A 12,524-nucleotide genomic window follows, 5' to 3' on the forward strand; every position below is an offset into this window, starting at 1 on the left:
CAATGGTTTCATGATTCCTCGCGTTTCAGACTCCTGAGGTACTGAAGTGGTACCCTCGGCATGTCCTGAACTGCAGTGAGGGCAGGGCTGCACCTGGCAAGCAAACCCCTGGCACCACTGCCATGTGCTTCTGGCAGATCGCACGCGGGGAGCTGTGCAGTGACAGATTTTTGTCTATAATTTCCATGATTTGTTAATAACGTTCCACCTGCAAGGAAGCAAAGTGAGAGGAGGCACAAGCAGATGGGAATGAGGTGGCACACAGACCCCATTTCCCACGGTGCACTACACATAGCGCCTGATGAAAACAAGAGCCAAAACAGCAGATACTTAATATTTGCAAACACTTCTTCTGTAATTGAATCACAAATTCAACCTTTCCTCTGGCCATTATGGCCCCTTTCCCAAGGCAAGGCTGTTCTGACAACACTTACACACGGCTCCTCTCTCCCTCTGTGGATCAGGTTTATCACTTTTCAGTAAAAGTCAGGAATGGTTTCGCTGCATTTTGTTCTTGGCAACAGCATCTAATCGAAGACACGTGTGGTTAGTGCTGCAGCCCAGGATTATCGGGATGTTCTGCTACAGCAATCTGCCTGCATTGGAAACCACCTTACCTCCTCCAGACACTGCTTGGAGACCTACTGCTGCAGAAAGCTCCTGAAAACCGGGGCATGTTCCACTCACGCATCTTGCTGTATTTTCTGGGTTGTGACTTTGCACAGCTCAGGGTTCCACCCCACAGAGGAGTGCGTGGGCAGAGCAGGCTGAGGTACTGTGCAAGAGGGAACCAGCCCAGACAGCAGCGCACAGCCCCAGCCTTTTCTAACCCACCCAGGTAAAAAGTGTGTGTGGGGAGGGGGAGAAATTATGCAGAAAAGATGCCTCTCTCACACTTTTTAAGAGTTATTTTGGGGATGTTAAATCTTGTGAAGTAGCTGGGCTTTAAAAAAAAAACCAAAAAACCACAAAAAACCAAAACCAAACGGACTTAAACCCAATTCCATGCATGTAAATTTGGGAGTAAATCCACTGATTTCATCAAAGCAGTTACTCCAGATTTCAGAGCTCAGCCTAGATAAGAATCTAGATGCATACATCCATAATCAGTTAGGAGAAGAGTTGCCTATACGCAGCCTGTCAAAGCATGGAAGAAATACTGCCCTGTTCAGGGGCTGCTAATGCAACGAAGGGGATTATCTCAAAACTATACTGAGACCAGAAAATACACTTGGCTTTGACATTTCACCCCGGAGGCTCTTTCTGGGCTGCAAACCTCCTTCTTGATTTCCAGCGCTTATTTAAGATTACTCCCTTTCCTTCCATAAAAACTAACCCTCACTTTTGAGCTGCTCTGAAGCAAGTCTAACTCCTGTGTGCATGACTGAAGGGCATACTCTGCTGCTGCCCTTCAGAGAGTGGGGAGCGCAGCCTTGAGCAAGACTCTGTTCACTGACAGGTCCAAACAATGAACATTTGATTCTCTCGGTTTTTAAGTTCCCCACAACCTTCCTAGCCTCAGTCCCACACATGTTACCCGTCACAACACTCTTTTCATGTTCCCAGTCCAAGCTCCTCCAGCTCTGCAGCCTGAGCTGAAGAAAGACACTGAGAGGAAGAGCCAAATTCAGCTGAAATGCAGGCAGCTTGCAGGCAGGGCTGTTGCTGCAGGGGAAAAAGGCATCCCTGTTAAACTCATCGGCTCTGCTCACGCTTCTCTAATGGGGAGTAATTGATTGCAAAAGGCACACTTGGCATGCCATGCGGGCTGCTCCTGCCTCCCTACACCACAGTCAGATGCAGAATGGAGTGTTGGCAAAACCAAGCATGGCCAGGGTGGCTCTTTCTGCCCCAAAAACCTCTCTCAGGCACGAAGGTCCACTGACAAGCAGTGCTGGCAGGGTAGCAAAGATGCTATTTTATGAAAAATTTCAAGTTTTCCAAGGCTGGAGCTGTTTTGGGCCAGTATAAAAACTGGACTGTTAACAAATGTTTTTGTCTGGAAAAATAGTGTATTTGCATTTGCATGCCAGCACGCACTTGGATCACCCAGAAAAGTCCAGAAGTCAGATGTGAAGGCACTCACTGCAACCTGAATCCCCCTGATTCTAACCACCATGCCAGGTCAGGCTGAGGGTTGAGCATGCAGTGAGTGCAATACTAGGGTTCTGAGCTTGGGGACACCAAAATTCTCCTGCCATCAAAGCCCAAGCGCTGATGTGGAATAACCACGCTCCACTGGTGCGAATATATTCCAGAAATTTTGAGAAGTTAAGTTTGTGCTGCCAAGCTTACTGCTGGATCAAGATTTTCTCCTGCTGTTGGTACAAGGCTAGCCTAAACTGGGCTAGTTTGACAGGAGTACAAGCATGTGCCTAGATCAGGTCTGGATCAAACTGCCACCACCGAGTCCAGCACCAAGTGATCCAGCAGGGAGTAGGTCCAGCACTAACAAACCTGGAAAAATGCTGGTGTGTGGCAGGTGGACCTTGATGTCCCAGATGTCAAGTGAGCATCTCCCTGAAAAAGACAATTCTGGGCCACAACCATCCAACTCTCCATTTCTGTTGTCCATGTCCTTTTGACCGCAAACTCCACCTTGGGTTGGAGGAGTCTGACTTCCAACCTTTCCATCTAAAGTTTCACTGTAGTCAGCACACCTTGGCAAAAAGACTGGGTTAACTAAAATGTCACATTTTCCATGGGAAAATGTTGTATCAGAAGTTGCTCAACCAGTCAGGACTACAAGGGAGAAAACTGTTGGACTAGTCACATTTTTGGACTAACTGTCTGAAGGTAAGGAGGATATGGAATGTGTCTCTGTCATAGGTGGGCAGCCAGCAGCGTTTACTATGTATCTCTGCTTCTTCACTGGCACTGAGTTTTGAGGGCAAAGAGAAAAGTATTGGTTACATTGCCTGTCTCCCAGTAATGATGACATGTAACAAAAAAAAAAAAAACAAACCTCCTAGAGGTTTTTAAAGACTTCAGGACCATCATCAAGGTATGATATTTAGCATACAAAATAAATCTCACTGGGAAAAAACCCCAGCCTCACAGCTGAGAAATATCAGTATGATAACCACGCAGCTGGCAGCATACTTAACTTACTACTGAGTCTGCTGAATAAAAAGTCAAATTTTCACCAGAATAAAGAGTCATTTTCCTGGAATAAGGTTTGCAAGTCATAATACAAAGACACAGAGAACCATAAACACTGGCAGAATACATCTAATTTGGAAAAGTACCTTATAAGTTAGTGCTAGACTTTGGCCTTGGGTCTAAATTAAAAGCTATGCAGACCTATACCAGAGACACTTAGACATGATCAGCTAAGTCATCAAAATGATTTACCTCCACTAGCAATGTGGTCTTCTAGTCAGAACACAATGTAATTAGAGAAAATGCAGGAACTCTTATTTTCCTTATTAGAGAGAAAATATGGACTAGAAATGAATGATTTCGCTAACTTTTGAATGGCTATTTAACATTTGGACACACTCCCTTTGCTTTCAATAAGTCACGTGATAAAAAAAATTCACTTCGTTAGAGTGTTTGAGTCCAAGATTTCACTTCCAACAGATTCCTGTCGGAAATATTTACAGGTGATACAGAAACTTTTCAGGTTTTTGATTACTATATGCATTATGGCAAGAAAACATTTTATAAATGAAAAATGCAATATAATTCCATAGGGATTCCACAGAAATTTCCCTAAATCTGATATGTTTTACTGGGGAAAGATCTGTGCGCTACAGTTTTGATTAAAATACTGTAATAGCTTCTGGATTTCTATAGGAGAGACATAATTTCTCATTCAATTTCATTGCAAGTCTCCAAAAACTTCATATATGAAACTATTTTCTGTTAAATTTCAAAAGGCATCTTCTTAAGGGCACAATATTCTCTCGTAAATCAGAATTCCACTTTTAGTCAACTTGACCAAGTAGATTATTTCCACAAGATGACATTAACTTAATTTATTACTATTTTTTAAAACGCAATATACTTACATATCTGTACCATTTTCAAGAGCAGAATAAATGCATTTAAAGGCTTTCCTTTAACCTAATATATCACTATGAAACCAAAAGTCTTTCCACTACAGCCATTAGTGCTCATACACCACACAAATTTAGCTTTTTCCCGAATTGATTGTACATGGTCAAAACGCAACATGTTTCTCAGAAGCATGTTTTAAATTTAGTTAAAATAACACAAGACTGCAGTCTAGACCAAACGCGCCACGAGCTAATCTTTTTCAGCTTTGCAGAATCATTTCAGCTTTGATTCCTACGCCTTTACTGCCTTTTGCCAAAATATCTGGCACGAGCATCTCAGCATTTCTTGCCTGCATTAACAGAGGATGGCTGCTTTGATTTCTCCTTAAAGTGTTAATAGGGGTGGGCAAACCTTCAAAAGCTAGAAGCTTAGGCTTGGATAGGCATCTGAAAGCTAGCTACTTGCAGTGGTTTAGCCTTTCTACAAGCAGTTAATTCTCATTAGTTAATTAGAACTCTCTCTCTCTGCACCCTTTCGAATGGTAGAGTGGAGTTGTTATCCCTGTTTAGTAGTTGGGGAAGCAGAATGGGAGTGGGTTGCCTCAGCCCAGGTCCCAACCTCCTCGCCTCCCAGCCATGAGCCATTTTGCAGACTGATGCTCAAATCAATACTGTCCTGGAGTAAGGACAGGCAATCCTCAAGGTAGAAAGTGACCAGGCTGGGGCTGGGATCTGTCCCACTGCCATCACATAACGCCCTCCCAGTGTCTTCAGCTCTGGGGCTGAATTACAGGGACCATCATCCAGTTCGCTCCTTCTGAACTTTGGCAGCTCCATGGCACTGGCAAGAACAGCGGCCATAGAGTAAGGCCTGAAAATCATAGGGGTTTAAGTAAACAGGTGTGACTTGGATTCCATATCCGAACCCCAAGTGAATTGTGGATTTAACTTGAAAGCAGGCAAAAAGCTTAATTCTGTTGCTGAATTGAGATCAGGGAGCAGACAAGCAGGCTCCACAGAGTCAATGGGACTTTCACTGTTGACTTTGTCCCGGTTGGAGTTTGACTCCAATTGAAAAGAGAACCTTCTGTAAATCAGATGATCCCTTACTGGATCTGATCTAATACTGAAGGAATGCTGAATAGGTAAACAGGAATGTAGCTCCTGGTGAACTTGTAGCTTCAAATAACCTTAAAGAAAGGGGTGGCAAAGGAAACAAAAGATAACACCACATCATCACACAACTGGTTGTTAAGAAAATTAAGATAATATGGAGATGATAACATGCTCGTAGAAAAGAGAAGCACCATTAAGTCCCATTCTCAAGTGGCTGCCTTGTAAATAAAAGGGAATTCTGCAGAAGGATATTCAGGTTCATAAAAAATACAGATGATTCTGCTACCTACCACATTCTTTCTCTTTTTTGATTAAAAAGGTAATGTATGGAATTACACTAATTGGAACGAATGCACTGGCACAAAGAATCAAACACATGCTCTGTGCAAAGCCAACACTTCCATATGGTGCCTGCTTTGCTATGGCACCGGGAAAGCTTTAACGTGATGTGTTAAGTTCCTGAAAAATACAAGTGCACGTTATTCTGGATGCTGGCTTTCTTGCAGATTGTTAGACAGCCACTGAAACAAATGCCGACCTGTATATAGCAGTGATCTCAGCTCTCAGTATTGACAATTAGGGTTGCGATATCAACTTTTGATAGAGTGAGGAGTTGGTGAAAAAAAATGACAGCAACCCCTAATTGCCTGTGCTGGGAAAGAGAAACTGCACTCTGCCACCCATTCACTGCAATATCCACCACGAGTGAGCTGCCATGAAAATGGGCCAGGTACTGCTGGGTTGCCTATCGCTTTCAGTAAATTGGAAATAAGCCATGTAGCAATGTTTGGGTTGATTTGTTGGCTCATATGAGGTTGTGAAAACAGCTTAAGTTGTCCAGCTATAATACAGCAGCGCAGACAGGAGCCACTGCTATCAGAGTACCAGTGAAAGATGAGGAAGACATAGAAATTTCTCTGGTAGGAAAGGTCTGATCCGATGAGGTGAGAGCATCCCCAGCTCTGCTGGTACACCAGTAGGGCAGGCAGCTCCTGGGTGGCCCATCTGCATTGCCCCTCCAGTTTCTGCATGGTGAAGGGCAGTGCAGAGGAAGAGCTAGCGCTCCTGTTCACGTACAGACAAATTGCTTACTGCTCAGAGTAAGTGGATGCACATAGTCGTGCTGCATTTTCAAACGATTAGACTGTCTGTGCTGTTCTGAGCAGCATTAGCCGATATGCAGTAAGTATAATTACATTTCAGAGAGAGAAAAACCCACGGTGGTTTAAGTCTTTCACTGATCCAGCTATTTATTGTGATGCCTCTTTGGAAAACTGTGGCTATAGAGTTGTATTCTGTTCACTGCTCCCAAGATATGTATTTCATACACCTAGCTCTCCTGAAAATAAGTTCTCCCTTCTTAAGGATAACAGAACAACAACAAATTAAAATTAAAAGCTGAAAGACAATACATTGTTTTCCTACGAAATTTTTCAGGCTAACAAAATACTATTATTAAAAATTTCTGATTCAAACAAATAAGTGCTTGTAACCCTCAAATGAAAACTAAATACAAGAAATATTTTCTCCAAATATTTCTGTTTTGCTAAAGCCAATTAAAGAAAACATTCAACCATTCTGACTTAGCTTATAACCCTCTCCCCTAAGGCACAGCTGCAGACAGAAGAGGAATTGTTCCAAATACTCATCAAGCCCCAGAAGGCAAGACCCAGCCATATAATTAGACATCGACGAAAAGGTTTATTCCTTGTTCCTTTCTATTTACAAGATCTTTTACACAAAACCTTGGGTCCTTACTTAACTTGCATTGAAAAGAAGATGCTTGACGTTTTGCCCCGGTAACTACTGAGCAACACTGAAGCAGGACTTCAGGCTGTGACACACATACGCAACTGTCACACCCATAAATATTAATAAAAGGCTATTACTTGAAACAGAGGTAGAAAAGCACCTTCCAGCATAAGCCTAAAACCACAGATCACTGAGTTCTCTCCATCTGACAGAGGACTTTTGTCTAAATAAAGCTGAACGACAACCTTTGACTTGCTAACCGAATTTGAGAGAAGGAATGGCAAAGGAGAGGAAAAGCCCTTCCCAAGATGTAACATAAGAAAAATACTAAAGGCTGCTCTAAATAAAGAACGCGAGCCCTTCTAGAGCCATCATTATTAAACTGCCATGTTCCCAAGGGGGAAAAAACCCCCCACAAACCCCAAAGAACTCCACATTATTTTTGTTCTGCCATAGTCACGAATATTTGCAGAAGTCCCTCTCACCATTTTGCACTCGGAGGACGCAAGACAGCTCACTTCTTCCTAATTCGGTGCCAAGAGCTCAGCTCTCGCCAGATCCTTTGGCTGGAAACTGCCCACCTCTCCCGCAAACTGCCAGGGTTTGCCTTCCCTTTTCATGCCAGCTGCCTGACAGCCTGGGGTAAGAGCAATAACCAAATATTGTAAAGCAGGACACGGGTGACCTGAGCAAAGTATGAGATCCAGGGACTCCGACACAGACTTACTCCAGAGAAATCATTTAATCCTCCTGCCTCAGTTTTCCTGCCTGAGAAAAAAGCAGCAACTATCAATTACCTACTTTGTAGGTCATATATTTGCAAAGCCCTCAGGGAGCTGAAGAGCATTATACAAACTATATGCACACATGTTAACGCTGATTAATTTTCTCTGTGCAAACATATCCTTTTTTCTTCTTCATTGCCCCTCCTCTCATTATATCAGCAGTCTCATCTGGAGGAGGATGAGGAACTGCTGACGGCTGAAGTATTTTCCGCAGTTGTCCTTTTGAGATTCAGAAATGCAACCACTCAACACAGCCCTGTGTTCAGCTGACTGTTTCCTTAATAGCTTTGCGCTTTCATGTGTTTCCTCATTTTCTGTTACATGAATTTAAAGCAATCTGATTTCCAAGTTAATTTGAAACGATGCAAGATCCATTAGTTGAGGGGACCGTTTGCAAAATAACTCTGAGGGACAACTTTCACTCACTATACTTTCAGGTATATTCTCAGCAAACAAAAGCAGGGCTAGCGATGTGCATAAAGTCAGCAGGATTTGACCCAAAAAGCAAGTCAGGATATAGCAAGGCACAGAGATATAGCCTAACTGCATAAGAAGCTTGTAGTAAACGCAACAGCTCCTACACAGCCTGAGTTTTGCAGCAGTGAGCAGCCCTTTTGAGACGGTGCTTATACAAATGAGGATAAGAATATGCATACAGCTTTGCAAAAGACCACCTATAAGCGTTTTTCTTAGGATTTTTGAATCCACATTTTCTGAAGAATACGATTTAAACATTTGGTGGAATAAAACTATTGTTTCGGTTATCACAAAGTAATCCAGAGGGAAAATGAGGATTTGTGCTTTGCCAACACCTCTACGATGGCAGTTCCCATTAGAGACAGCAGATGCTGACCCAGGGGTAGAATTGAGCTTTCTGACTAGCAGCACCCAAGAATGACCAGTAACGGTCATGGCTGGAACAAACTGCACTGCACAGGTTGCCCAGAGAGGTTGTGGAGTCTCCCCACTCGCACATACTGAAAAGCTGTCTGTATGTGGTCCTGGGCAACCGGCTGCAGGGGGCTCTGCTTGAGCACAGGGTTTGGACCAATTGACTTCCGGAGACCCTTTCTGACCACAACCATCCTGTGATTCTGTGAAATGGGCAATGGTCTGGTGCCTCTTGGATGAATGTCTCCTGACTGCCACTGCAGCCTCTGGTCTGGATACTGTGGAGATGTCAGAATTAACATCTCAAAGTTGTCCTTCAGCAAACACAATCAGAAGCACCCAGCCTGCTGAAGTAACAATTGTTAGAGGCTGAAATCTAAGGGAAATCCCAGGGCAGAGGCTGAGGGCTGTAGAAGTGGCTGGATTTTCCTCTTCAACACCTGCAAATCCTCTGCTCTTAGATGTGTATGCAGTCAATAGCTCCCAGGCAGGAGGTCATGCGTGAGCACCCCTTTCAGACAGCAACAGCCACCTTTATTTTTACTGACCACCTAATGTAGTGGGAAAGCTGAGCACCACCACAATAAAAACACAACAGGTTAACTTTTCAGCTGCTGTCCTTAAGGAAAAGACATTGGATAATTTAACTTGATGAAGTTACCAAGAAAAAGAGTCTTGGAGGACAATCCTCAAGAAACACCTCATCTCTGTATTGAGCTGTTTCAAGCACACCAAAAAAAATCTGTGTATTTTAAAAAAAAAAAAAAGAGAGAGAAAGGATTTTGGGTAGCTTTTCTCCTGCCAAGCAATCTGCTCTTAAACAACTATAAAAGCTCTCATTCTATCACGCCAAAACTCAAAGGCAGAGAACACACTGACTAGCAATACAATGTCTGAAGTACTGTAAAAGGGAAGAAGTAATCACGCCTGCTTTTAGAAAATGGGATGGTGGTCTCATTAGAAAGGAATTCAATTGCAATAGTTACCTCGGCATGTAAAGGACTCGCTCTGCCACCACAAATCCCACCCTGAAGAAGAGGTTGCTGGCTGGGATGAATGGGAAAACCAGGAACAACAAGCCAACCAAAACTTCTTTGTGTTCCAGTTTCTGCAATAACACAAAATTAAACAAATATCAACTAAAAAAATCCAACTTAATTTACCACTAACTTTCCCCTTTCCTTTTGAGATTCTTATTAATTAAAAAAAAAAAAAGGCAACTTAGGTTAACATTTGATGTGTTTTGCATTTAAAAGAAATTACTCCAAGACACTATTTTTCTGTATTTGTGCACTGTTTGTGCTTCTGACATGTTTAGAAAGTGCACAAACACTAACCACAGTGTGTACTACTACCCTTGGTATCTTCTCCAAGGTCAGCTCTATTGTACGCAGCTCCCTTGAGATGGCATGGGCAAGTACTTAAGATAGACCTCACAGTGGCGATACGTAAGTATAGAATAGTGTGAATGTATACATTAGCACGTCTACCACAGTGTCGCTGTACGCAGATACACAAATGCGTATCACATGCACACAGACTGCTGTGTTCAATCATAAATGTTTATAACTGAGAAAAAGCTGTTCAAGCAGTCACATTTTGTGTAAAGAAAACTAGCCCCAAATGGCACATTAATGCAGTAATTTTAGCCCTTTTGAGACAATATCTAAACCTCAAATGATACTTTGTCACACGAGGTCTCCATACGCACACAGAGTTGGAAATTTGAGACATGCTATATGTTAAAATTAATGTCTTTCACTTGAGCTCAGTTAATGCCCTTCATTTGAGTTCACTTTAATGTTGGCTCGTTCTTTGAGGAGAAATCGAATTGCCATGTGCAATTTAAAACAACTGTGATCTGCACGGCCAACACAAGCGTCTCGGGACGCCGTGATCACCAGCAGCCGCCATTCCTGCCATGGAGAGAGCCTCCTTGGGCAAGCTGAGCTTTAGATTTAGCTGCACCCCAAGAGGGTGAGTCAGCTCATGCTTTCTGTGGATGATCTCAACGGATGACATCAGTCCAACAGAAGGGCAACATTAGGTCTGTCCAACCACCCAGGCAGGCATCTGTGCTTTCCTGCCCTGCGATACGGCCGCCTCTGCAGCACCCTTCTGCAGCCATGGGGAGAAGCTTTGTCACACTCAGAAACAGATGCCACCAGAAGCACTTCACAGTTGTAGCACTTCCTAATTGTCATGGGCAATTTCTCAACTTCGGAGAGCAAATTGACTTCCCTTTACTGAAGGGAGCTAAATTTAGAAACATCGAACAAGATTTTTGAGTCGAGGAACAGAGCTCGATCAATGACGCAGTACAGCCTGTCTTGCTTTTGCTCAGCTACAGACTGCGACACCAGTAGTTACCCATGGCCTACTCAGTGGCTGAAATTCAGAAGCCCCAGTATGAAAATAGAGTCATCCTATTGTGTGGGAAAGACAACAAACGTTTTCTGTGGGTACCAAACGCAAGGGTGCATGTTACGAGGCTGGGATGTTGCGTTAGAGGAGCTGAACCACAGCATCATAAACCAGTGCACTGGCTTCCCCTGGCTCATCGAGGACAGACAAGGCAGACGGGGGGAGCAGAATTCACATCTCCAGACTTCCTTATCAATACCTGCTTTAAACAGCACCACAGTTACCTCCTTCTATTATCTACTTTTTCAGTGTGTTGAATCACAATTGCAAGCGTCTTCTTGCAGTCACAACAGCACCTAAAATACATTATTCCCAGAACTGAAGCTGACACCAATCCATAAAGCTGATGAGCAGAGGTGCCCAGTAATGGCCATTTTCGCTTGTAATTACAATAAAAAATTGAATTTAAAAAAAAAGTATTAAAAATGATTTATCAACTCTGAATGCAAATTAGCAGTTCTACCTCAACTCCAACTTCACTCCCAGCTATCTCAGGACATATTCCATTTCTCCTCTGCCACTTGACACTCTCTTCCCTTCCCATTTTTGTCTGGCCTAATTATGGGGCCCATTAGCTGCCACTGCTCTACCCCAGGAGTTGGACAACAAAGACCCAGAGGCACAAGAAAACATGTTGGGCCAAAAGGAGTGCACTGCTAATGCATCAAAATGTCCCCAGGTTACGCTCTTGCTTTCAAATGAACCAACTATCAAATAGTTCTCCAGTTGTTGTTCGTTAAATCAATAATTGGGAAAGCAACCTCTAGTTAACATCTCTATGAAGGACACACTGTTATTCAAGGCTGCAGAGCTGCAGATAAGCAAAGGAAACTGAGTGCTGAAGACAAATAAAGCCTGTACATCAAATGGGAAAGAGAAAAATGTGGAAATTGGCTCGGCTGAAGGAGAAAGTGGCATTATGTGCCCTTTCTCCCTCCACAACAAGTCACAGCTCTAGCCTAACGCCATTGAGGGCTGCCAGCTCAGTCCCTGAGGCAGGGCTGAGACGGAGCCCAGCACTCATGAGCCAGCCTCACAGAGCAGCAGAACCCTCCGTAGTGCTGCTTATTTCTGAAACAAGGAACGTCTGGCAGCTGGCAGTGCCCTTTTTCATGCATTCAGTTCAGGCAGAGGCTTTTGTGAAGGGCTGGTCCTTGAAGGCCCAGCTTCGGCAGACCGTGCTCGTGCTGCAGTCACTCCAGAGCTCAGTCTGCGTTTCTCTCCTCTACCTCCCCATTAACTTTTCCAAAATTTGTACAGGCACTTTGTGTAGCTGACACCTTGCCCCTGCAGCTGGGTCCTGCCTGGGAGGTGAGGCTGGGGCGAGCTCCTGGGCAGGAGAGGCTGCTGGTCATCTGAAACTCATCTGCGGCCATTAACGACACCGTCTGGATGCAGGCCCTGGCAGAAGCAATCCCTAAATCACTGGCTACCCGTGGTTCAGAATTTATACTGGAGGGAAAAGTTACCCTATTCACAGCCAGATCTTATTTCTCACTTCCCTAAACAGTTCCCTGTGACCCATTAGATACCGAGCAAAACCGGTCCTTGCCCT

The 12,524-nt window shown here is 43.7% G+C and overlaps 1 protein-coding gene across 1 annotated transcript in view; it reads right to left on the reverse strand.

Annotated features, from left to right (window-relative positions):
* Nucleotides 1–12,524, reverse strand: part of TMTC1 (transmembrane and tetratricopeptide repeat containing 1) — a 127,767-nt gene that overhangs the window by 49,436 nt on the left and 65,807 nt on the right. The window contains exon 8 of the mRNA XM_010159175.1: nt 9,532–9,653. Within this exon, the coding sequence (XP_010157477.1) occupies nt 9,532–9,653 (122 nt within the window). The remainder of the gene's footprint in view (nt 1–9,531; nt 9,654–12,524) is intronic.

The sequence above is a fragment of the Eurypyga helias genome, unplaced genomic scaffold (assembly GCF_000690775.1).
Source record: "Eurypyga helias isolate BGI_N326 unplaced genomic scaffold, ASM69077v1 scaffold2499, whole genome shotgun sequence".
In the NCBI taxonomy this organism is placed as follows: Eukaryota; Metazoa; Chordata; class Aves; order Eurypygiformes; family Eurypygidae; genus Eurypyga; species Eurypyga helias.